The sequence below is a fragment of the Phalacrocorax aristotelis genome, chromosome 1 (assembly GCF_949628215.1).
Source record: "Phalacrocorax aristotelis chromosome 1, bGulAri2.1, whole genome shotgun sequence".
Lineage (NCBI taxonomy): Eukaryota > Metazoa > Chordata > Aves > Suliformes > Phalacrocoracidae > Phalacrocorax > Phalacrocorax aristotelis.
The window spans coordinates 68,440,918-68,464,513 of NC_134276.1; the positions used below are offsets into that span (position 1 = coordinate 68,440,918).

At 35.7% G+C, this 23,596-nt stretch overlaps 1 protein-coding gene across 6 annotated transcripts in view; it reads right to left on the reverse strand.

Annotated features, from left to right (window-relative positions):
- Window positions 1-7,705: 7,705 nt before the first annotated feature.
- The window catches only part of CCDC138 (coiled-coil domain containing 138), a 37,904-nt gene continuing 22,013 nt past the window's right edge, over window positions 7,706-23,596 (reverse strand). For 5 of the 6 annotated variants that reach the window (XM_075092003.1, XM_075091993.1, XM_075092013.1 and 2 more), the window contains 3 exons: window positions 22,394-22,570; window positions 9,693-9,831; window positions 7,706-8,536 (listed from right to left, as the gene is read on the reverse strand). In XM_075092003.1, coding sequence (XP_074948104.1) covers window positions 8,365-8,536; window positions 9,693-9,831; window positions 22,394-22,570 — 488 coding nt within the window. In that variant the 3' untranslated portion in view covers window positions 7,706-8,364. Of the gene's footprint in view, window positions 8,537-9,692; window positions 9,832-22,383; window positions 22,571-23,596 lie in introns of those variants that run through there. The other variant, XM_075092023.1, reaches the window with a different exon arrangement.

A 23,596-nucleotide genomic window follows, 5' to 3' on the forward strand; every position in this document is an offset into this window, starting at 1 on the left:
GTGAAAATATTATAAATTATGTTGATTGGTGTTCTGTTTTGGGGAATTATTGGATCAGACGAATGCTTACGGTGTACTTAAGGTTAATTTCTCTGGCATTGTATAATAATGTTCTTAGTATTTACAGCAAGTTTGGCTCATATAAGGTTAGAGTAAAGCTACGATTGATTCTGCCGTCCTAAGTACGACACGGAATCTGCAACAGGAAGTTAAAGAGAAGGTTCTGAATTTTCATGTAAGAATGTTAAAGATTTTAACCTGTTGCAGTGACTTTACCTCACATGTAAGCACACTTCTTACCACACAGTCTTAAACCAAACTCACTTCAACAATCCAAACTCTGAAGAAAACATGACTACCCTTGCTTACAAGTGGCTCTTTACCTCTCCGGCAAGCAGTTGATCATCTACAGACTGTCTTCTTCAGAGCAAAATATGCATCTGGCTTTTGGTGTGAAGCCAATTTATATTTTTGCTTTTAGAAAACGATTTTTTTTTTCAGCTCCTGGCAGCACTTCTTTAGGAAACACTCGTTATCTTGGTCTGAGCTTTTTAACCTAATGCTGAAAGACCAGACTCAACAGGGGGAAAAAATGGTTGCTTACATTAGCGTATGTGCTCAGGTAGAGTGATTTCAACTTGACTAACCCGTAAAATGTCTTTATACAGCTACAGATCCACTTTGATCATCCCTGGAAGTTTCTTGTCTTACTCATTACAACAAATGCCACACAATCTAGGAGTTTTTATCCTAGTGATAAAAAAAAAAAAAAAAAAAAAAAATCACAGTTACGTATTATTACAATATTATATTCCTTTAAAAGGCTGCATTTTACATCAGAGTGGAAAGGCTACTGTTTTACCTTGTCTTGATTACTATAAACAGTCTCAGGCTTTTCCTGTGGACAGAAGAAAACCTGTGCCTTCCTTCAGAGCAAAGGAGCATGCCAGCAGCAAGAGGAGCTTCAAGAAAGCAAGGTGGGAAGGGCTCGGAGACACAGTGAGAAAGCAGGGACTCTGCAGCACAGCAGGGAATGGGAGACCACTGGTAAGGGCAGGTACAGGACAAGGCCTCAAGTAGTTACAATGTAAATTAGATGAATGTTTATGGGATTTAGAGGAGACAGGCAGAATTTGCTGCAAACAGAAAGTTATTAGAGTTGGAATAAAATTTAAGACCCACCCCTTAAGGGAACGAGCAGGTCAGGGAGAAAATAATCAACAAAACCCTTTATTTCCTTTTTGATGTGCTTTTTTTTTTTTCCTTAAAAGATAATTGTTCTCCTTTATACTCTGATAAAACCCAGCTTTCAAGGTGAAAAGACCATTTCAGTCCTTGGAAATGCTTACTGAAAACAAAAGACTTCAAAAGATTCACACAAAGCTCTGGTCAGCTCAAGGTTTTGCTGCAAGGACTTCTACAAGCCACATTAAGGACACTGTAAAAATAGCATTAGGGCTTTTTTCTTTTGTTTTGTATCAGCAGGCCCTACTAGAGGGAGCACTTAGCTGGGTGTCTACAGATAAACCTATTCCCAACTCCGCCACTAGCCTTTTGGGTGACTTTGTGGAAAGTTCCTCCCAGGCAAGATTAATACTTATTACCTTGCAAGACGTTTCCCACCTAATCCCAGTTTCCTAGCCTGGCCAGTATCGTCCCAGTTTTCCCTTAGAGATACTTGCCGGACTTTGCAGACTCTCTCTAATCTTAGGTTGCAGTCAGGAACTGCCTTCTATATAGTGTTTGGTATTTGATGGACCTGGTCTGATGACATTAGTAAAAAGAAATGATAGAGGTAAGATGGGCTGGAAAGGATGGGTCTCTGGTTTGCACCATAAAGCGCCATCAGCTGGCTGCCTCCATATTCTATAATTTAGAATCATTAATCCATTATCCACGAACAAGAAGATAACATGTTGAAATTCCCAGAGCTAAAAAGGCATCCCATTTTAATATCTCCCCATTGAACTCAAAGCCTCATACATTTTAGAAGTCCTGCTTTATTATAAGGAGGGTGTATTTAAGAGGTGGGAAAAAACCTTACTGTTGCAGGTGAAAATCATGACCCAGAGGTAAACCAATAATTCCTGTATGCAGAAGTCATTCTTCTGCAAGCAACCTCTATACTCCTCTGTGATAATGAAAAGCAAAGAGAGCCCATGCCTTTATTATGTATTGATAAGCTTCCTAGTACATATTCCAGTAAATATATTAATATAAACAGGGTAAGAATGCACTGTCTGTCTATACCTAGTTCTAGACACATAATATTGCATATATATTCTATTTCCCCTACACCGAAATAAGCTCTTTTGACTGTTTCTTGTGATATGATTTATAATGCATAGCACCTGTTACCTCAAGCATTAATTTATCACTATCAACCACTCTTCAAGGACAGAAAAGCATTGATTCCTTTTTGCCAGTGTTCTGTGAAACTAGACTGTCTGAATACTTATATTATGGAAGAATGATAAGAAACCTTTGCATCCTCTACTGCAGAAGACGCCAGTGATTAGCTGTTATACAGGTCACACACAGGCATCTCATTTGTCCGTCACCTTTTTTTTTTTTTTAAAAAAAAGGTAAATTATTTTTTCACAGTTGGTGAGAGAGGCTGCTTTAAAAACAAGCTTGTAATACGATTCAAGTTAGTATTGCAAGACAGTTCAGGAATACACAATGATTTTCCAATTTAGTCCACCACATAGAGGTAAATGAAAAATCAGGAGGAGGTAACACCAAAGACAGATTAGTAGAAAGACAACTGAAACAGGAAGGCAGCAGAGTTAGGCACCTGTTTCTGGAATTTGGCATTGGTGCGCAAGGTTGCTGTGAAAAAAAAAATCAAAAAATCATAGTCACACTTCAGTGTGGAGGAGGACAAACCAGGAAGACATCAAACTGCTACATTTTGGGAAGGACCGTGGAACAGAGAAATTCTGCTTATTTGCATTTGTTATATAAATAGCTCTTGAATCCACATATTAGAATCCTGTTTCTTCTGAAGGACAAAAACCAGTCTGGCAACACTAGTTATCTCTGACCTTCTTCAAAGGCATACTACTTTCCCAAAGAGTTGGTGTGTGGGTGGAATATTATCCTCCCCTTGGAACTCTTGCACCATATAACGCTTTTTTTTTCCCTGTAAACTGGATAGGTTATTTTTACTTCTTTTCCCCATAACTAACTGCACCGAGGATACCATTTTATGGAGCCGAAGATAACCTTAAAGTAAACTAATTAATAGGAATGTTATTGTATGCTGAGCTTTCATAGCTACTGTTGTTAGCAGTATCCTGGCCACTGAGTTTACAGCCCTTACTTGTGTATGCCTACCAGAGCAGTTACTTACAATGAAGTTGCAGTGATCAGAGAGATGTGGTTTATTCAGGGAAATATTCCTTGGGACCAGTCTAAATATCCTCCAGCAATGGTCACAGAGATAACTGGTTTTGGAGGGAAAAAAAAAAAGCTTCTTGGATCTCTTTTTCTCAGGTAATCTCTCAGTGCGACTTTAGAATGTCTCGTGAGTTACGTCTTGTTAAATTTCGACTCAGGACCATTCACTCAATAAAAGTAGCTACAAGCAAGTAAACAGTAAGTGGTTTTGTTTGAAGTTATGTCTTCTGGTAGTGATCAGGTAGTCATAAATATACAAGACACTTGCTTTCAAAATCATGTGAAAACTGAAAGTCTAATAAGCAGCAATATTCCTAACCATGGTCAGAAGATGGCATTAAAGGCTTTCATCAGCCCAAAATGCGTCTATTTTTGACAATGGATAGCAGTGGTTTTGACACTGCACGCTACAACTGTCCGTGTAACATAGAAAGATACCTTTGCCCATCGTAGCGTTTCTCAGGGGAATGTCAAACGTAGGATCACAACAATGCACAGCACTATTACTTTTTAAAATAATTTTTGTGAATTTTAAGAACACGTGAGATTATATCACTAAGAGGAGCACAAGGGGTCACTGCTTTGCCACCGCAGTTCCTCTAACCATTTGGAAAGTGGGAGTTTACCAAATTGTTTCATAGATCAGATTTTCAGACTTTCTGGGCTAAATCTAAATCTGCTATCCTGAAGATAAATGCTTTCTATCAGACCATCAATCCCTGAAGTTGTATAAGTTTTAGGTGAAAAATTCAGTATATAATTAAACGATCCAGTGTCATAGCTCTGAATTATGAGGTCTGCGTACAGCTCCTTTTAAATGTGGTCCAGTAAATTAAATCATATATTTTAGACATTGATGCTGATCGTGAATAAAACTTCTTCAAAAACTTGTTGCCTTCAGCATACTTTCACCTTTCAGGTTAATTTATCTGCTACAAGCAATTTTTCCCCATAATATATTAAACTCTGTTATATAACATTTAAAAAGTTGCAAGCCAGTCATGTGCAGGAGAACTGGAAGATAACTTTGAAATCCCACTTCGAGAGACAGACCTTTTATCAGCTGGTAAAAGTCACAAATACGAAGAAACAGAGCTCAACCGTGCAGGCTGGGTAATGTTAGCCTACTTTACTTAGATATGCCAAGCTGCAAATACAACTGTCCCCTGTCCAGGGAACGATCTTTCTTACAGATTTGCCGAATCTAGACTTCGTAGATTGGGTCTAAAACATCATCTTGCCCACATATCAATAGGAAACCTTGGATAAACAGCAAGGGCAATCACAATTCTACAATAGATGGGTTTGTTAAAAAAAAAAAAAAGTATTTCCCTTCAAGTTTGGTAGCCTTTTCTGGGATGAAAACTATCCTAACATAAGTAGGTGCAATATTCTTGTTGACTTTCCCAGTGAGGACTCCCACAGCTGTTCCAAAACCCAGCAACATAAAATTGTGGGTCAATTCTTCACCTCCCTTTGAAGTGACAGGTTGTGACTACCAGAAACTTTCTTCATCTCATGCCAGTGGTGGTAGCTAGTTGTTTCCGGAGACCTACACGCAAGCAAGACATGGCAGATTATAGCTAGTTTGAAGCTACATGTTCTGACTGATCAGCTGGCTGCTGCCAGAAAGCTTGAGTCCATCTTTCTTTTCCGTGCAAGTATTCATAAGGTCTCTCCTCCGCAAATTCTCTCAAAAAAATGGTTGGAAATGAATATTCTCTTGCCTGCTGCCAAATCTGGTGGGTGGCACATTCAAAACAGCGTTTTCTTTTTCAGGAGTGCAGACAGACAGTGATCACATAAACCATGTTTCCTTAGGGAATTGGGAACCACAGGAAATAGCTGGAGTTACAGTTACCTTTTTCAAATGTCTCTTGTTGTAGACAGTCTTCTGAGAGTAGGATAAAGTAGTTTAAATCCATACTCATATTACCGTACCCCAATGCTGCAAAAGCAGAAAACCCTCAGGAAATTCTAGATTTCATCTGAGAAGGCAAGACTATATGAAGAGATGCCCAAAGCGTAGCCAATTTGGCAGAAATCTATCCTTCCCAAACCAAATCCACAAAAGGCAGCAGGGAACACAACCGACTCCCTGCAGAGGCTGCCAAGGTCACTCAGGGGAATGATAACAGGATGGGGCTGTTTGAGCAAGGCCACAACACAGACTGTGGTGTGGACAACCGGCGTGGGCTGGCCCACAAGGTCAATGTTCAAGACAGTGCAACAAGCAGGTGCGTACAAAATTTGATTTACCAAATATTTAGAAGCAGGAATATAGAAATAACTGTGATTATGGTACAATATTTAGCCTGGTACCTACTTCTGCCTGTTAATGACAAAGGCAAGCTAGGTTATCTATGCTTCTAACGTAGACACCATTATTAGTTAGCTTAGTTACTCTAGATAATCACTTACAAATTGAAACCGAATAGAGCTAAAATATCAATTTCAGTTTATTATTTCCAATCATTTAGTTCCATTTTTCATAGACTGACATTTTACTTTCCTTGAAGCCTCTGATCCTGAAATCATATTATTGTAAAACGATCTTTTCACTTGTATTTATAGACCACATGTCCCATAAAACCATGTATGTTTAAAGATGTAATCCAACATAAACTGAAAATCTGATAGCAAATAAAACCAATTCCTAATTCATCACTGTTTCACCTTTCTAGTTATTAGGAGGCTTCATAAATATTTCTGCATTAACATGGCATGGTTTGTATTCCTTAAAGATTTTCACTGAAAAGTTTTATGACAATGTACTATGGAACTACTATAAGTTGTCAACAACGGGCTTCAAAAAAGTTAATTTCTACTTAATTTCACAAGTCTAGCCTCCATATGACTTTATAGAGCGTATTTTTGACTTTTGGTTATTACACAAGAATTACTACCCTGAGTCAAAAATCATATGCAGATTTTGGAACTTTAACTTTTTTATTTATAGAAGTATCTATTCTTCACAAGACACTTTGTATTAATTTGTACAATACATTTATTTCTTTATTTCTGATACTTTTTATGTTTACTGTAATATGAATGTGAAATCAAGAACCTGTATTTTTCCTCACAGCTCAGTTAAAATTTACTTAAGATCAAAATCATTAGTTTCATCCTAAGTTCATAAATTTAATTACATTAATATTTAACAGATTCAAAAAACCCTATTTTTTGCATTTTAAGAGAAACATTCTACATCTTAAAAACTCAAAATTAACAGTGAGTCATCTTCTCAGACCATAAACACTACTGCAAATAAAACACAAGGTACCAACAGTAAAGCTAGACCATACTCTATGTACCTCTTCTACTGCATTACCTTTGCCGTTATTAGATGAACACATTGTGTTAAACTGGTACCACAGGGAAGATTGGTAGATTAACAAACAGCAGCATGAAGGGCTGAGAGCCAAGAGCACAACCAATGCTCCAGTGGATTTAGGAAACCTAACGACTTTCTATAGCTTTTTTTTGTTTATTAATCTTCTAGTATTTTTAATGACCAAGTAGGCAGAGCAGCTCAAGGACTGGGAACACACTTTCTAAACAAGTGGATTTTGTCTCCAGCCAAAAGTATATGCAAGCTTTTGCACTGCTGGTAAGTCTGACAGAAAACCAAAACTACAGATTAAGAAGTACTTATTCCAAAACATAATCGATTGTCAGCAAAGGCTTTTAGCTATGATCAGTACTATTTAAAAATTACCTAGAGCTGGTCTCCTGCCCAAAGAGTACACACTGCCTACTCTCTCTTCCAGACACACTTGGTGCCAAATCTGGTGTAGACTCCTTTCATAGGAGACCTTGTCAGAAATTTAAGTCAAATTGCTAGAAAACTATTTGCAGTTAGAATTCAACTTCAAAGACTCAGTTCAAAGACTTCTGGTAAAAAAATACAAAGGAAAATCAAGGAAAAAAAGTATGAAAATGAGAAGTAAACCTCTCTGAGGTTTTATGCTGACTGACGGCATTAGTCAAAGAATAACTTACAGCAGATCTTTAAATTTTAACTGCAGTTTCAATTTACAATTAGAGAGTTTCAGTAGCTACAATACAAATCAGAAATGGAAGACTAAGCTGAATTTTTAAAAAGTATCTTATTTCCTATGTGTAAGAACTTCTTAACACTGAACTGTGGCAGGCAAAAAATATATTCATCACACTCAGAAATGCGGGTACTAAGATACAATAATAATTCAATACAATCAGGATTGTATTGTAAATTAATACAAAATACAGCAGAAACAATAAAATGTAATAATTTTACAATAGGGATTACTGTTGCCAGGCATTTTAAGAAAAGTTTTTATTTACATTTTCAGATATATTACAACCCAAAGTTACACTAGAAATTCATACAAAGCAGGATAAAATACTAAATGTTACATAAATACAGGAAAAGATAAAACAAACAGTAAGATATTCTGAAATCAAAACAACAACAACAAAATTTCTCATTCAACACATCTAGTTACGTTAAATCAAAATCTGGTTTTAATCATTAAAACTGTGAATATCTCAAAAGATAATTTGATAAGATACCTGTCTGTTACTTATCAACCATAAAATAAATAAATGAATTTATAAAACTCTCTTAAGGGTTAAAAGTAACTAGGATTCCTACCTGTAAGGAAAGGTTGGTATTTCTGATCTGCTTACTCAAGGGACCCAGTTCTTTAGACTGAATGAGTCATTCAGAACAGCAGCATTATTCCACTTTTTTAAAAAGTATTGAAGAAAGCCATTTAGCATATTACGCAATTTTTAATTTTCCTGTTTATGAATGAGGGAAATATCAATGAGATTCCACGTGATACAGAGCAACTAATACAGTACTGAGGTTCTGCTTAATATATTTATAGAAAACAGTAAAAAAAAAAATCCAAATTCCAAGTAACATAGGCATTTGGTATAAATCATACAGAACAATAATTAGATTGAAAGATAGTGCTAATGACTTGGGCTTAGGCTGGAGGTAAGAGAGTTACTCCTCAACAATCCCAAATTCAACAGAATTGAATTGAGGTTTATATGGAGGAAAGCATGATCTGGATTTGTAGTCCTATGTAGTTCTTGAATCATTTGGTGAAGAGTAAACAATTCAAACATCTTCTTATTGCTTCTGCAAAAGATTTTACATAAAATAATTGTCATTTGAAAGTTGAGAGGTTTCCTCTAAACACTAAAGATTCTACAGAAAATTATTTTTTTAATGAAGAAAAATGCATTATATTGGGAGCTTCATGTAATTCTTCTATGGTACACATAATATCTCTAAGCAGAAGGTTATTAATGCATGGTGAGAAAAATCGTGGCAAAAATCACCAAAAACTATGATTTCACTTTCACTTGAGTAAGTGGTATTGACATGTAGTATAATTAAGGCTCAAGGAAGGGGTATAACAGGGTTTCACTAATGTGAAATATGGTTCCAGAACAATTAAAAAAAAAAATATTAGGATTTCTGAGCAAATTTTACTTTTAATATATTTCTAATGTAAGTTAAGATTTATATTAGATTATTTTACAAGAAAACATTTTTTTCCCTAGAGTTCAATTTTGTTCCAAATAAAGTCAAATGACAACCTGTTTTGCCAACAACTTTAAGTCTAATGTAAAAAATGGCTCCGTTTAGATACCTGCTTTTATAAGTGAAACAATCTCATTAAGTAATGCACCAATGGAGCTCAGCAGCACATTACTACTGACCTAATGAAGACCTTTGTTACAATAAACTAGTAACCAGTAAGCAACAGGAACATATTTTATAAAGATTAACATTCCCAAAAGGGCTTAAATAGCTCAAGACTTTAAATTCTGTTTTTGAAGGAAATGAAAACTGATGCAACTTGAATGCAAGTCACAGATGAAGCTAAATTTTTAAAGGAGATTATTACCAAGTACCTGAGTAAAATTAAAGGTCAAGGGGAAAGAAAAGAAGGGTTCTCTTCTAAGTATCCTTGTCATCTGCATACATACGGAATATTTCCTCCTTAGGCTAGGTTTTGGGGGTTTTTTGGTGTTGGGGTTTGGTTTTTTTGTTTGTTTGTTTGTATTCTGTAAATTGAACTGGATTTATAAGCAAATTGGGAGTCTTGCCTTACACATCTGACACAAACAGTTTAAATTTAACTGCTAACAGAGAAAGTCCAGCACTGTCTATGGTAAAGCAAAGAAACAGCAAAACAGAGATGAGTTTTTGAAAAAGGAGAAGGATAAAGGTCCCTGAGTTTCCTGTTCCAATAACAAGTAACAGAATAATGGTAGTAAAGGATTACTTTATTCTGGAGAGTTTTTGCAGTATAACACAGAGCTTTTCCAAAATCTGAGTATCTAGCTTAGAACTTCGAAGCAATACAGAGCAAGTACAGAAGAAGGATTCATTACTGCAGGCTTCCAGGAAAGGCTGTAAGGAACCTGTAAAAGAAAATAATTTAAAAAATGTATCACAGAGCTCTGTGCAAGAAAAAGTAAAACAGCTACTGATAGCTTTAGAGGGCTTTAAATGCCTCACATAGCGCAACTATTAGAACAATTACATAATTCAGTTTATGCTGGGCATGTGATGCAAAACTCAGGTAAAACTAGGAACTGAATAAATGCAAGTTCCTAAGAGTTATGACATTACTGACTCTTGTATTAAAACAAGGCCTATTCTCTTGAGAAAAAGGAAAACAGGAAACAGAACAATTTAAACTCAAATAAAAATTCTTATCTTGAACATGTTTATTCAATGCTTATTTATCGTGGTTCTTTCCGTTTGATCATGTGAGGGGAACATTAAGCTGTGGAAAAAGACTAACAAGGAAATATTTTAAGCTGCTGCAAATCACATGGATAGGGATTGTATGTATGGAAGCTAACATGATGCCTGACAGCCTTTATTATCAAAATTCTGCCACTGTACTCTGTTTCAAGACAGGCAAAATAATAATTGAGAGGTAAGAGGTGGATAAGAACACTTAAATACCAACAAAACTCCCTTAAAATAGAGGATGAATTTTTAAGTTACGTGGTATAACATTTCCCTCTATCCTGTTCCCCAAAATACAATCACTTCAGAAGAAGGTTAAATCTGTTCTCTCATTATCTCATTCTTGGGTCTGATATTACAGATTAATTTACAGCAAAAACATAATGAAAATAAGTAACAATTGATTTTTTAAATGGTCTTTCATATAACATAGGGCATTTGCATTAGAAGAATACAGATGTGAGGAAAATATTTTACTTCTTACAAATGGTAAAATATTTAATGTGTTATACTTAATAAAAAACAGCAATATGCAAATTACAGCATAAACCAATAAAAACAGACATTAAAAAATTCTTTGCACATATCCTGAATGCTGTATTTTATAAATAGGACGTCAAGATGCTTTTATCAGTTCAAAGAGGACTGGATGTATCTTTTGGTCAAAATTTTCCCTCTCTTTGTCCAAGGACATACAACTTATTAAATATAACAAGTAGCATTGGAGTGAATTCAAGGTTTTAATTTATTTCAGGAGGCTTACTGATACAAATCAGAAAAAACGCGACAGAAAACTGTTTGGAATAGAGCTTCAGAAAAAACCAACTTGGCAATTAAAGTCAGCTTGAGAGCCTAAACATCTACTTTTCTCAGAGCTGGGCATTTATACTGAATATTCAAGCAAGGACCCAGTTATTCCTAGACCTTACTGTTAGAAAGATCTTTCAAAACCTGTATTTTTTGCAAAGCAATGGCATGCCATTTGGCTACATCAACAAATGACCCAGTGTTGTGCGCCCCTCCCCCCACCTTTGATGCTGAGCACATCTTACGTGTTACACTATACAGTGAAGGCAACAAGATTCATGCGCCTTTGCTGGTTTACACCATCAGATGAAGAGACTGAGAAACAGCAAATGCCTTTAGCACAGACCAGAGAAGCTATGGCTCCATGTAATCTTTCCTCTCTTTTCAGTGGAGGTGCTTTTGGCAGAATTGTCTTAAAAGGCTGGATTTAACAGGCAGAATCCACAAAATATGGGGTGGAGTGTGTGGATGGAAACTATACAGATGCACGATAACAGGCTCTAGTAGCAAGGGGCCAACCTTGCAGCAAAAAAACCCAAGACAACAACTGATATACTATGAAATTTGGAAGAGGCAGGCAGACGTTTTGTGGTCTGCACAGCTGAAGTGTCCTCTGTTCTTTACCCAAAGCAATACAAACTAATGATTATTCCAAGAGACATAAATTATCAAGGCGATAAATGGTTATAAATTAATTTATTTTCTGTTTACTTCCACGTTTCTTGCATTCTTTCTACCATGTTGAATCCACCTATGGTTTTATGCATATTCTCCTCTCACTTTTAGTACTATTTCCAGTCACAACTTGCTGTCTCAAAATTGTAACAGTAATAAATATAAAACCAGAATGAAAGTAAAGTACAAATCTAAGCAGTAATCATTAAGAAATATACTAAAAAACATGATAAGTACATATATATTTTTATTCTCTGTCAGTAAATATACTATTTCTCATTTCATTTTAGCTTACCGTCTTCAATTAAGGACGGAATGCTATAACTGATGTATTAAATACCACTGACAGCTTCTAAGACAAGAAAAACATCATGGATACTGGAATAGCGAACTACAACTGCATTTCTATTGACCTGCACATACCACAATACTTTAAAAGCAAATAAACTGAAAATTGGAAGTTAGAGGAGAATTCCTAAAAGTAACAAAGAAAAAGCCACAGCCTCCTTGAGATGAAAAATAAGGTTCATGCTGAAGAAATACATTTTATACATGTGCACAAATACACATTTATATAAAATAGATATATATAAAAAAAAAACATTTACCACGTATGTTTGAATTGACCTGAAAATGCCTTTTTATCAAATATCACAAAGGACCACTAGATTGCCGATTTCACACATACAAAATAAGGAAAAAAAAGTATTCTCCAAGGAAAATTTAACTTGGGAAATTATTGTAATGTATAACTCCATAGGCAGCAGAACTGAACAAATTTGCCAGGAATCCAATAAGAGAAGTCACTATTGGCTGCATTCTGCCCTTGGGTGTGTACAAACACAGTCCCAGGATACAATTACTCAGGGCATACCACTTCTAATCTTTCTTTTAATATTTCTCTACTTCTGCTGCAGAAGGTATTATTTTTCAGAAATTGTGACGTCAAAAACTTGGCCTATCTGTCAACTACAACAAGCAGAAAATCCTTAGATGGGTTCACAGTGTGTGCTAAATTTTGTGATACATGACTGACATACACTCAAGATTCAGCACTCTCTATTGAGCCAGTGTTCTCTATGACAGAGCTTTGAAGTTATTAAATACATACAGCAGTGTATTAAACCTGGAAAAATAATTAACACAGAATTCACTTCTAGTATGATAGTATCATGCCCTAGTGAGTCTAACTTGTTAAAATCCATGAGAAGAGGCAACAAAACTCCAAAAAGAAGCAGTAAATAAGCAAAGCCCAGTGAACACAATCCTACCATCTTAAGAGCACTTTGTATCAAAACATTTCTATCACTTAAGAGTGTTTGAAGTAAAAATTTCTATACAAATAGCAACAAGAGATAACTTTCTTTAAAGAAAGAAAAATTTAGGACTAAAAATTACGTTATCACTCAGGAACTACAACTTTATAGAAATTCACAGAATCACAGGTTGGAAGGGACTTCAGGGATCATCTAGTCCAACCTTCCACAATTTGCTAGAGTTCCTACAAATGACTGCCTGTTCCCAAGAAACAGAAATGGTCTTATCAATCTGCAGGGTGCCACTGATGAAGTCTGTTTTAACAATAAAAACTTGAACTGTATCTCTTACTTACCAAGGATGTTTATCAGAAAGGTAAGAAGAGAAAGTGTAAAGAAATGTGTGGGAACAACTGACAATCAAGTAAACTGAGAAGAAAGGTTTTTCTTCTTTCTATTGCCTGTTAAAACAACAAATAGCTTTAGAAACCTCCCATTTAACATGACTTCTGACTCAGCTGAACTCTGATTCATGAGAGATCTGAAGGTAACAAGACTGCTGCAATGAAGAGGGCGGTCCTACAATTTATACCTCTAAATATCCTTAAATAGCCATAAACTGCTTTACACTCCTTTTCTGCAGGGGTAAAAAATACCATATTCAGCTGACCTGGACATTCCTTTGCTGCCTTGCTCTACTGGTTCCTTAAAAATATTTAATTAAAAAAAATATATATATCTGTATGTACACACACATAAACACACATATATACACTATAAGAATGTACTTACCGGGAAGTTTACAAACCAACATAAAAGCTATTCATTACTTTTAAGACAGACGGGTTTTTACTATAAAACAGAAGACCCGAAGTTGAAATAATTTCTCAAGTTTCACAACGTTCAAGTATGCAAAAGCAAACTGATAAAGGCACATGTTTAAACGGACTTTTTGTACACTGCTTATATATTCACTTCAGATAAGCTTTTGCAGAATATATTCTAAGTAATCAGAAAATGTATGAAACAAGCATTTAAATTAAATGCATGTGTAGCTGATGAACCAAAGGAATATAAGCTTCACATTTTTAAGTATTTTGGTGGTTTAGATCTGTACAGATTTTGTTTTTATTAACTATTTTAGAAAAACTAAATCAGAATCCATCCTGACAGGACCTTGGCACAACTTAAAATAATCTGCAAAAGCCTTCTCTGGTATCCTTAAAAATCGCAGCATGTTGTAGTTGCATTATCTTAACTCAGTTGGTAGACTGCAATGAACAATGTGCAATTTATCACTGTTGACAGCATTAATCTGAAATTTACCCTCAAAGTAATCAGTCACTCACAGCATAAAATCTCACCAGCTACAGTTATCTGGAAAAATCTGTTTTATACCTAAAGCTATGCCATTGCAGAAAATGAAGACTGTCAGGAATGCCAACTTTAAGTTCATGTTTTAACAAATGAACAGTTACAGTTTTGCCTCATTTCTGATTGCATGAGGATCTGCCAGGAGAATGGAGAACACGTGGCAGCGATGCAAGTGACACAGCACTGTCTACTAGCGTGGAGAAGTTAACTAACGCAAAAGTTAATTAACTCTGCACCACAGCAGAACCACTTAAAGTGAAACAGTAACATCACTTACATGTTGCTAATAACCTATTGTCTATCATATAGTCACCTGTAAGATTTGAACCATTTGTTGAATTTAACTTTTTCTCCTGTAATCAATACTCAGGGCTGTTAAGTGCCAGTGGTTAAAGCACAGTGGAGATAGGGCAAGATTCCAGACAGCGTAAGGCACCTCACATGCTGATGCCTACTTGGGTGATGCTGGTTTGAGAGGGCCCAAGTGGTAATTTCAGCTGGTCACCTAGTATGTTTTGACCTCAGTATGATCTGAATTGTTTCCTAGGATGCACAAGACATTCATGTAGACGTGAGACTGAGCATACGGGAGGCCAATGTCATTCTCAAATGGCAACTGGAGGTTACAACCACAAAAAAACTTGTAGCAGAAAAGGTTAAAAAATTAGCAGGAATACTTATGTCACAAGAGATGCTTGGAATGTAAAGAAGCCTACAAGGAAAACAAAACAGATCACAAAAGAAAGCTATGCCTCGGAGGTCAGAAACTATCTTCATAATAAAAAGGAGAGTATGGAAAGTCAAGTTAAGACAGACCTCGTTAAGAAAAAAATTTCTCCCAGCAATTTAAGTAAAAATAGAGCAAAAAAAGAGGTAGGGAGGTCATCTGTGGTCAGCACAAGAAAGATGGGATAGAAGCTAATGGTAGATTAGTCTTTTGGGTGCATGCTTTGGCTAATATGCTGGTTTTCAGGAGAGAGCTCTATCTTGACTAAGGGACAAAAAAAAGTCCCCCAAATTTGTAATTCCAGGAGTCCTTTAGTCAGAGACACCAGAACAGACTTCAGGATTCTGAAAGAAAGATGCCTCAATTTTAGGACAAGAGGAGTTAAACAATTTTTGCTAACAAGTCAGGAAACAGCACTTTGTGAAGAGAGAACAGCCAACGCAATATATATATATGTTGGACGTGGACAAAAAAAGAGGCAATCTGAACATATGTGCCCTTCAGTAAGACTCTAAAGATATTTTCAGGAACTAAAGGAGACAAATAAAAATTGAAATAAACTGTACTATAAGTTTATCTGTAAGTATGTGTGTAGGAACTACAGGTATGCTGTGTCAGGGTAGTCAGATACTTTTGTTTGGTGAATACTACTGCTACAGCAGTTATAACTCAGCTAGACTTCAATACCTTTGATAAAGCAACAGGTGATATTATATTGGCAAAGATGGGGTTAGCAGGAGGACTTGAAGGTGTGTGGTGTAAGGAATTGGCTAAAAGCAAAGCAAAACATTTCGCCTTGAAAAGTGAACTTTAGTTTTAAATACTAATTTTTGCAATTGTGTTTATTCAGTATATTAATTAATGACTGAAAACAGGAGTAGTCTAATGAAAATCCATGCTGGAACTGCCCATTTAGAAGACAATAGGTATAAATTACCTGAAAACCAGAATTATCTTGCTAGAATAGCAGAAGCATCAAGACAATACACTAAGAAACAACAAAAATTTTTCCTGGAAAATCACTGATTAGAAACGTCAGAGGATGAAAACTTTTGGTGTGCTACTTGAACTCAGTAGGTCTATAATCAGCCATCATGGTCTAACCATTAAAGACTGGTTCTAACAAGGCCTGAGAGACAGAGAAAAACACCATTTTATAGATAACCTAGATAGCATTATAAGTTGAAACTATGCGCTATTAGGGGTTTCTTTGTTCAATAAACTAGAAAAAGCCTAATGAACTACCAGAATCACTGAAGGAATCACAACTCTCTCTTACAGAGGACACCTAAAGGAGCTTAGTTCCAACACTTTTTCTGTCAGAGCTCGCCTGCCTTGTTTCTCCTGACCCCATATCTCCACTCCTGTAATAAGCAGCTCAGAACTAAGCACAGTTATTTCAATCACAATGACAAACTCAAATAAGGAGGCCTTTTCATAAATAAACCTAACCTGGCATGACCTGTAATTCTGTAATGTCAGATTGCAAATAAGCAGGTAAATAAAGTCTGAACTCTGCCAATGCATAGATGTTATTAAAACTGCACAAAATGTAATATCTGCTTCAAAAAAAATGCCCTTCTTTATGAAATTATTTCAGTTAATGACATTGCTCTAAATTCCCCTTGAAAATTACAGAGAAAAGCTGCCTAATAATTACCGTAGTTCTGCTAGTCAAATACAAAGTGTAAAATGTGTATTAAAGATATTTTTTCCTAATTAAATAATACTTAAATTATTTTAAATTAAACCAGCTTACGGAAAGCTATTAAACTGTAAACTGCTCATAAAAAAATGCAAGTTTAGTACATAAGAGCAAACACAGCCCTGCTTGAATAAGCTTTACTGTTCTAAAGATTTCATAAACCAAATTGACCTGAAAAGGGATGTATATATCCAAGTACTGATATAAACAACTCCTTTTTATATCAAATACTTTTAAAAAGTTAACACTCCACCACCTTCAAAAAGGCATGCTGCTTACAAAGTACAGTATTATCCTGAATGCACAGTGAAGCTTTACTTACAGAGTGGCTACTTGGCTCTACATAAATTTATATTTAGTGGTCCCTTTTATTTCTTACTTTGGAGTGGATGAGACAGGGCTGCGAAATTCAGAATGGCTAAGCATCATACAACTGTTACTAGAACAAGAAAATAATGACAAGAACATTTTTTCTTATTAGAGAGAAGGCTACTATTCAGTAGAAATCAAATGGCATTATTCCATATTCTGCATTCATTTTTAAAACCTGTAAACATGTATTTCATAAAAATCCAAGTATTCAAATTAAGCTTGCAATTAATTAACAAAAACATGTGCAAACTTTTGGTGTACTTACTGGCTTTCAGCAAGTGTACAGGTTGATCCTAACATTATCATAGGCTGTATTTAACAGAGTTAGAGATACTTATCTCTGGTTAAAATATTAAACTAAAACATCTACTAATCCAACATAATTATTCACTGTTTTCAGAAGAATGAATAAAAAAATTACAAAGGTAAGACAGGATAATAGAGAAAGGATTTCCTTTTAAATGGTTTGTATTTCAATGTTTATCCCACATAAGCTGTAAATCATTCCTTTCGCTATAGCTTCAAACACAGCTCCTCAGGATAATTTCACATCTGCCTTTCACACAGGTGAGGGGGAATCCTACCTTAGTACGGTATTCACAGGCTTGACATTTTTAGCCTTTTGGTAGTGCAGAATAAGCTAATTTGAAAAGTTTCAATCCTGCAAACAGTTACCAGTAAAGATAATATGCTGAAAAATACAGTTAAATTTTAATCTGTTTAAGCATACAGGCATTTTTTACTCCATACCTTCACTGCCTGTAGTCTTTGAAGACTCAAAGTGCTAAGACTCAAGAAAGAAATAAAGAAGTGGGTTTGGGTTTCCTTGACAGATTCTAACCATTGACTTTTTACAAGTACCTGTAGAACAGTGTGAATTGTGGAATACCTAGCGTTAGGTATGGAAGCATTCCAAGTCAAAGGAAGAGAGGGAGTGTGCATATAGGCAGTCCACATAAAAAGACTGTCTCCACAGTAAGAAGCTGTGATTATCTAGTCATAAACTGAATCTTTTTACCTCCACTGGCTTGATTAACTTCCCTATGAGATGAGTAAATCTGGACACAAACTTGGTTATCCGTGACCATAATAAGGTTCAGTGAGTATGTAAACTCAGCTCACTTTTGCAGTTACTAAAACTCTTAAGTGATGTTAATATGGTTAAGAAATCATATGCAAGCCCTACCACAATGTGCCTTTACTTAGAGTAAGGCATGAGAGAGTCATTTAGAGATCTTTTCAAAATGCACTCATCTCAATTTGTGAATAAGCACACACTAATGCAAAATATTTCTTCTGTAAAACAGAACTAAGCTTGAAGACAAAGTAAACGTAAGCTTTATTTAAAGCAAAGGCTAGTGCTTTGTAATGTCTAATGACCAGGTAAGTTTTGATTTCCTTGAATGAACATAGGATTGGGAAAGGGGAACCTACTATTCTTCATGACAGATGTCAAGTATCACTGCAGGAGGAATTTTAGATGTATGCTGTCTCTATGTAAAAGTGCAAATGGTGAAATTAAGACAAGCAGCTTGCTGCTAATAGCACATCTCAAATCAAGCATGAATCAGACTACAGTTCAACAATGGTATTTTTGATAGGTGACTATAAACTCACTACATCCCTTGGAACCCTTTTAACTGAGTCACAGGTAAAAAAAACACAAGAAGCAAGAAGACAGGAACAACAGTATTCGACAAGATTGTATATGGCAAGTATTCAACTAACTACAGGGTGATTTAATACTATTGGAGTGATGTTCTTCAACACCCACAGAATAAATTTTCTTGCTGAGGTTGTGCTACTTATTACTAGATTGTTTCCAGAAAACGTTTCATGTCTGGCATCCAGGAATTCTCTTGAACAGTGTGTTGCAACTACTGTCCTAGACACCAGATCTGCTGAGAAAAGAAATCTCTACTCATAGGGAGAGAACTTTGAGGTATGAAGACACTCTGGAAGCCACTGGTGTCATACTATGTATGGGCACGTTGCATAGAAGGCGGCACAATACGCAGATTTTGGCTACCAGCTGCCTCACATTATATAGATTTTACTTCTTCCCACAGCTCTGTGGGAGTATTTTTATAGACAACCTGTTTTACTTAAGTTAGTCTTACCTTGACAGAAGCACATGGTGATTGTCAACACACATTCAGAGAATGACAGAGAAGTAGATCTTGCCAAACAAATCCTGGTTTACTGTACTTTCTCTTTTTTTTTTTTTTTAATAACTAAACTTATTTTAAGTGATCCCTGTTTCTTTCATTTTTGCCAAATAGTAGCCACAAGATGCTGAACTAGTGCAAAGAAAGCCCTAGAAAGAATCATGGCACCTCTAAAGTGCCAAAAAATGATACTGCAATTCTATTACCAAAAAATGCCTAGTTAAATGTTATCCTCAGCCTGCTAGCCAAAAAGGAGTATAGAACATTTAACACATTATTTGGCTTTCTGGCCACAGTTTCCAGGAGGAACTGAAGAATTTCAACTTCATGCATTTTTTTCAGGTTTTGAAATGCCCTGAAGCCATCCTCTGGACCATCTTATGATCCAGCAAGTCTTCTCAGACAAATAAATCACTCTAGAATTAATTATTCCTCCTCCTCTGCCTGCTGATCCTTCTCTTCCTTGTGAAAGAAAGATCTACCAGAAGCCAGCAACAATCAGAACAGTAGAAGATATTGTATATGAAGGCATATCCTGAGCTGGCCAGGACTGACGAGCATATAATACTGATGTCATAGGTAGACAAAGGAAAAAAGTACCGAAGAATGTTATGTTTCAGTCCCATTGAAATGGTGGCATCAGGACACTCCTAGACTCCTGAACAGAAACAGAGAGGGAGTACATGAAAGGTTGTGTGCCAGTAAGATGCACAGCAGTAAGACTTAATTTTAATTTGCCATTAAGGTCTTGTACATAGATACAACACAGATTATACCAATGGTTCAGAGGTTGCATTTGACATTGTCTTTTCAGTAACTGAATGCCTTATCAGCACTGTCAATGTTGTACAAACTTGCAATGGAAACTTGGATCCTGGACCCATTGTACCAGATATACTATGAAGCCAAAAGCAATGATACTGATTAAAAATCTGAAAACATGCATACTAAAACCAAACCAGTCAATGGGCTTAAGCAGTACTGCAGACTCTCTTGTTATAATTTATATCAAAGCACAGAAATATTAATCTTAGACCAGCAGGTTCTTTCTTCATATGCAACTTAAGTGATTTCCCTTAATATATGAGGGAAATCTAGGTTTCATTTCTGGAACATGAGGAAAATAATTTCTTACAGGGAAGAGAACCTACATGAGGAGGACCTCTGACAGGCCGGGACCATACAGAACCATTAGCATTCATTGTTTACTATAACAAAAGGTACAGGCAGTTACAGGGAGGAGGAGTAGTTATTTCATATTTGATTCAGATCTTTCAGTCCAGACAACTAAAATTTGAGTCTGTAAAAATACTTCACAAAAAAATCAAAACTTATAAAATTAAGTTATAGAAAATAATATCCGGGAAAAAATAAATATCTGGGCTTTTTTTCCAAATTTCTTTCTAATCACTTCAGCTCTAAAGGTAACATTTTAGAACAAAAATATTGGAATACTCCTATAGAGCCAGAAAATTATTGCAGCAAGTTGTAAGAATGCCTAGGATTGCATAATCTTACAGGAAAAAATAAAAGCCTAGACTTTGCCTCCTGTTGGTCAAATGCTGTCCTTTTGGGTAAAGTGATTCCATATTTTCACATATAGCAAGCTACCTATGACCTCACATTTAAGGCTGCACACCAATACAGCTTTAAAATTTAGCATAAATTCCTGTTTTAATATAACACAGAGAGCCCTCTGAATAGCCACTGCTGCCTTCTAGTTTGCTTTTTAATGACTTTTTAATAGAAAACTTACAAAGGAATGAAAATACTTTTTTCCATCAACAACACTACTCCTCATTGTTAACAATTTCTTGCAAAACACTATGTAATAGAAAAGAGCAGAACACGCCCATAACTTGTGTGTTGGCAGTTTATTCTACCAAAGCGTAAGGCACTGCATAAGGCGTAATATCCAGTTGCCAAGAAATAAATTCTCAGTTGAATGTCAATTCAATTAAACATTACTCCTCCTTCCCTGATTTCACATCTACCCATCATCTCTGAGAAGAAACAAAGCAAAACTTGAGTCTCTCACAACGTATCTCCATTATTCTTCAAACTGCAGGCATCCAGTGTATCAGAACGATTACTGCTAGGTAACAGAAGATGCACTGTTACTGGCATTACCCAAAGTAATACCAGCCACTGGCCACCTTACTTAGGTTACTTTTGGGCATAAAACTCTCTCTTTCCCAAACATTTTACCAATCATAGTTATGACTATCAGGAAGAATAATGTAAGACTACACTAACTACACGGTCAGAAAGAGTCTGCAAGGAAGAATAAAACTTTGGTTAAATCTTTCTGACACTTATCTTGCTACAGAAGGCTTTTAACTCAATGCTGTTCTATCCCAAGTCACACATGCTTTCTGTTTTTACAGCTACAATGCATGGTAACAAAATATTCCCAGAATACCAATATACATTTCAAAAATAGCAGTAGCCCACTCCCCTTTTCTGTTCTAAAAGGCAGTGAGTGATTTTTATCTTTTTAAAAGAACAGTCATAAGGTTTATTCAACATGACACTGGAATGCCTCACTACGTTTTGTTCATCTAGTCGGCTATCAACTGATTCTTAGCGCGCACCTGGAAAAGCACTGTGACAAATGAGATTACTAACCCTTTTATAGAGCCACAGCACAGCAAAATTCAGCAAAATATAACTATCTCTTATCGAAATGCCATTTCCAATTATTAGAAAACGAAGAATGACTGGGGATGAGCCGTTCATTCAAAGTAGCAAAAGAATTTTGATAAACCCTATTTTTTATCTCCACCTGCTGGTAAGTTTTCATGATACGGCTTTCCTGGCACAGCCTGACTTCAAAGAAAAATATCAGCAAGGTAAAACAGTGGAATAAACTGAAAAGCCAAACCAAAAATAGCAACAAAAAAAACCAGCCAGGGTGAAATATAAAGTATAGGTGCTGAAAGGGAGAAGAAAAGACAGGAGAACTCAGAAAGAGACAGAAAAATCAGAAATACATTTTATGTCTTTAGTGAATTTACATGACACAAATGAATGCTAATACTAGATTAGATTATTTATACAGAAGAATCTTGCTATTTTTACATTGTATTTATGCTTACCTCACCTGTTTTTATACATATTTTTTTAATTACCCAAATTTACCGGATTCCATGGTCATCTGAAGTAATACATCAAGAGCACTGGAAAGCAGAACTCTGCTGGATACTTTGAAGTGACTTAATATGACAGGTACACATTGGTATTCCAAAAACAAGGCCTTCCCTTCATCTGTCTTCAAGTCTATGTGAAGGGAGTCAAAAGCTTGAGCCAGGTAATCCACTGAAAGATATCAGAATACAGGCAATAAAACTTCTGTAATCATGGTTCCATTAAGCAATATGTGAATAGCTATCCTGAGAGTTACTGTTGCAGATATATACTTAAAAGTTAAATGGATGAAAATATTAAAAAGACTAACTACAACTCATATGTTGAAGAAAAATATCCTTACAAATATAAAGCCCTTCTAATATTTTGCTTAATAGGATAAAAATTACAAGCTTGCATTGTTTGAGACAATGTTGGTTTCAATGTCTAGGAAACCTCTATTAAAGGAGGGCTGATTTGTCTGAATAAGAGAAATTACTTTCATGACAGCAACTATTCCCATTCCTTTCTACAAAAAGCTGTAGCTTAAGTTTCAGCGCATACATTTTATATACTCATGCACTGTGGAGTGCACTAAATTATACGAAGAATGTAGATAAGTGAATCAATCTAATTTGCTTAATTTCCTGATGTCAAATCTTTCTCAGTATCTTGGAACAGTATTGATCATCTGGAGCACAGAAAATTAAGTATAAGGAAACAACTTATCCTGTAGCAAAAGTTTAACTACATTGCCATCTGCTGGACACTGACATTTTGAAGGAAATGGGATGTATTTTCAAACCAAATGTGCTACCTTGTCACCAGATCATCAATGCCATGTGGCCAGAGTGATCAAAATTCATACACAGTGATATTCGACATATGCTTAACAACAGATCATGTTTTCCATGTTCTAGAAGCCAGCAGTAAAAAGCAGCCATGAGAAGGTAAATTGATTCATTCTAATCAACAGCATTCATCTGCTTAGGGTAAGTCAGTCTCTGCAATAACTACTTTTTGTACTGCAATTCTTTTTGAATCGTTTTTATCAAACATTTCTAAAATGTGAGTCTCAATTTAAGAGTAATTATCAAGCTGCACCAAAATATCTTGACTGAAATAGTTCCCTCCAACAGCTGAAATACTGTATATGTTTAATGATGTCAGGGTGGTCTTCCACCATGTTTAAATCCTGTGTTTACTGTAAATACTCAC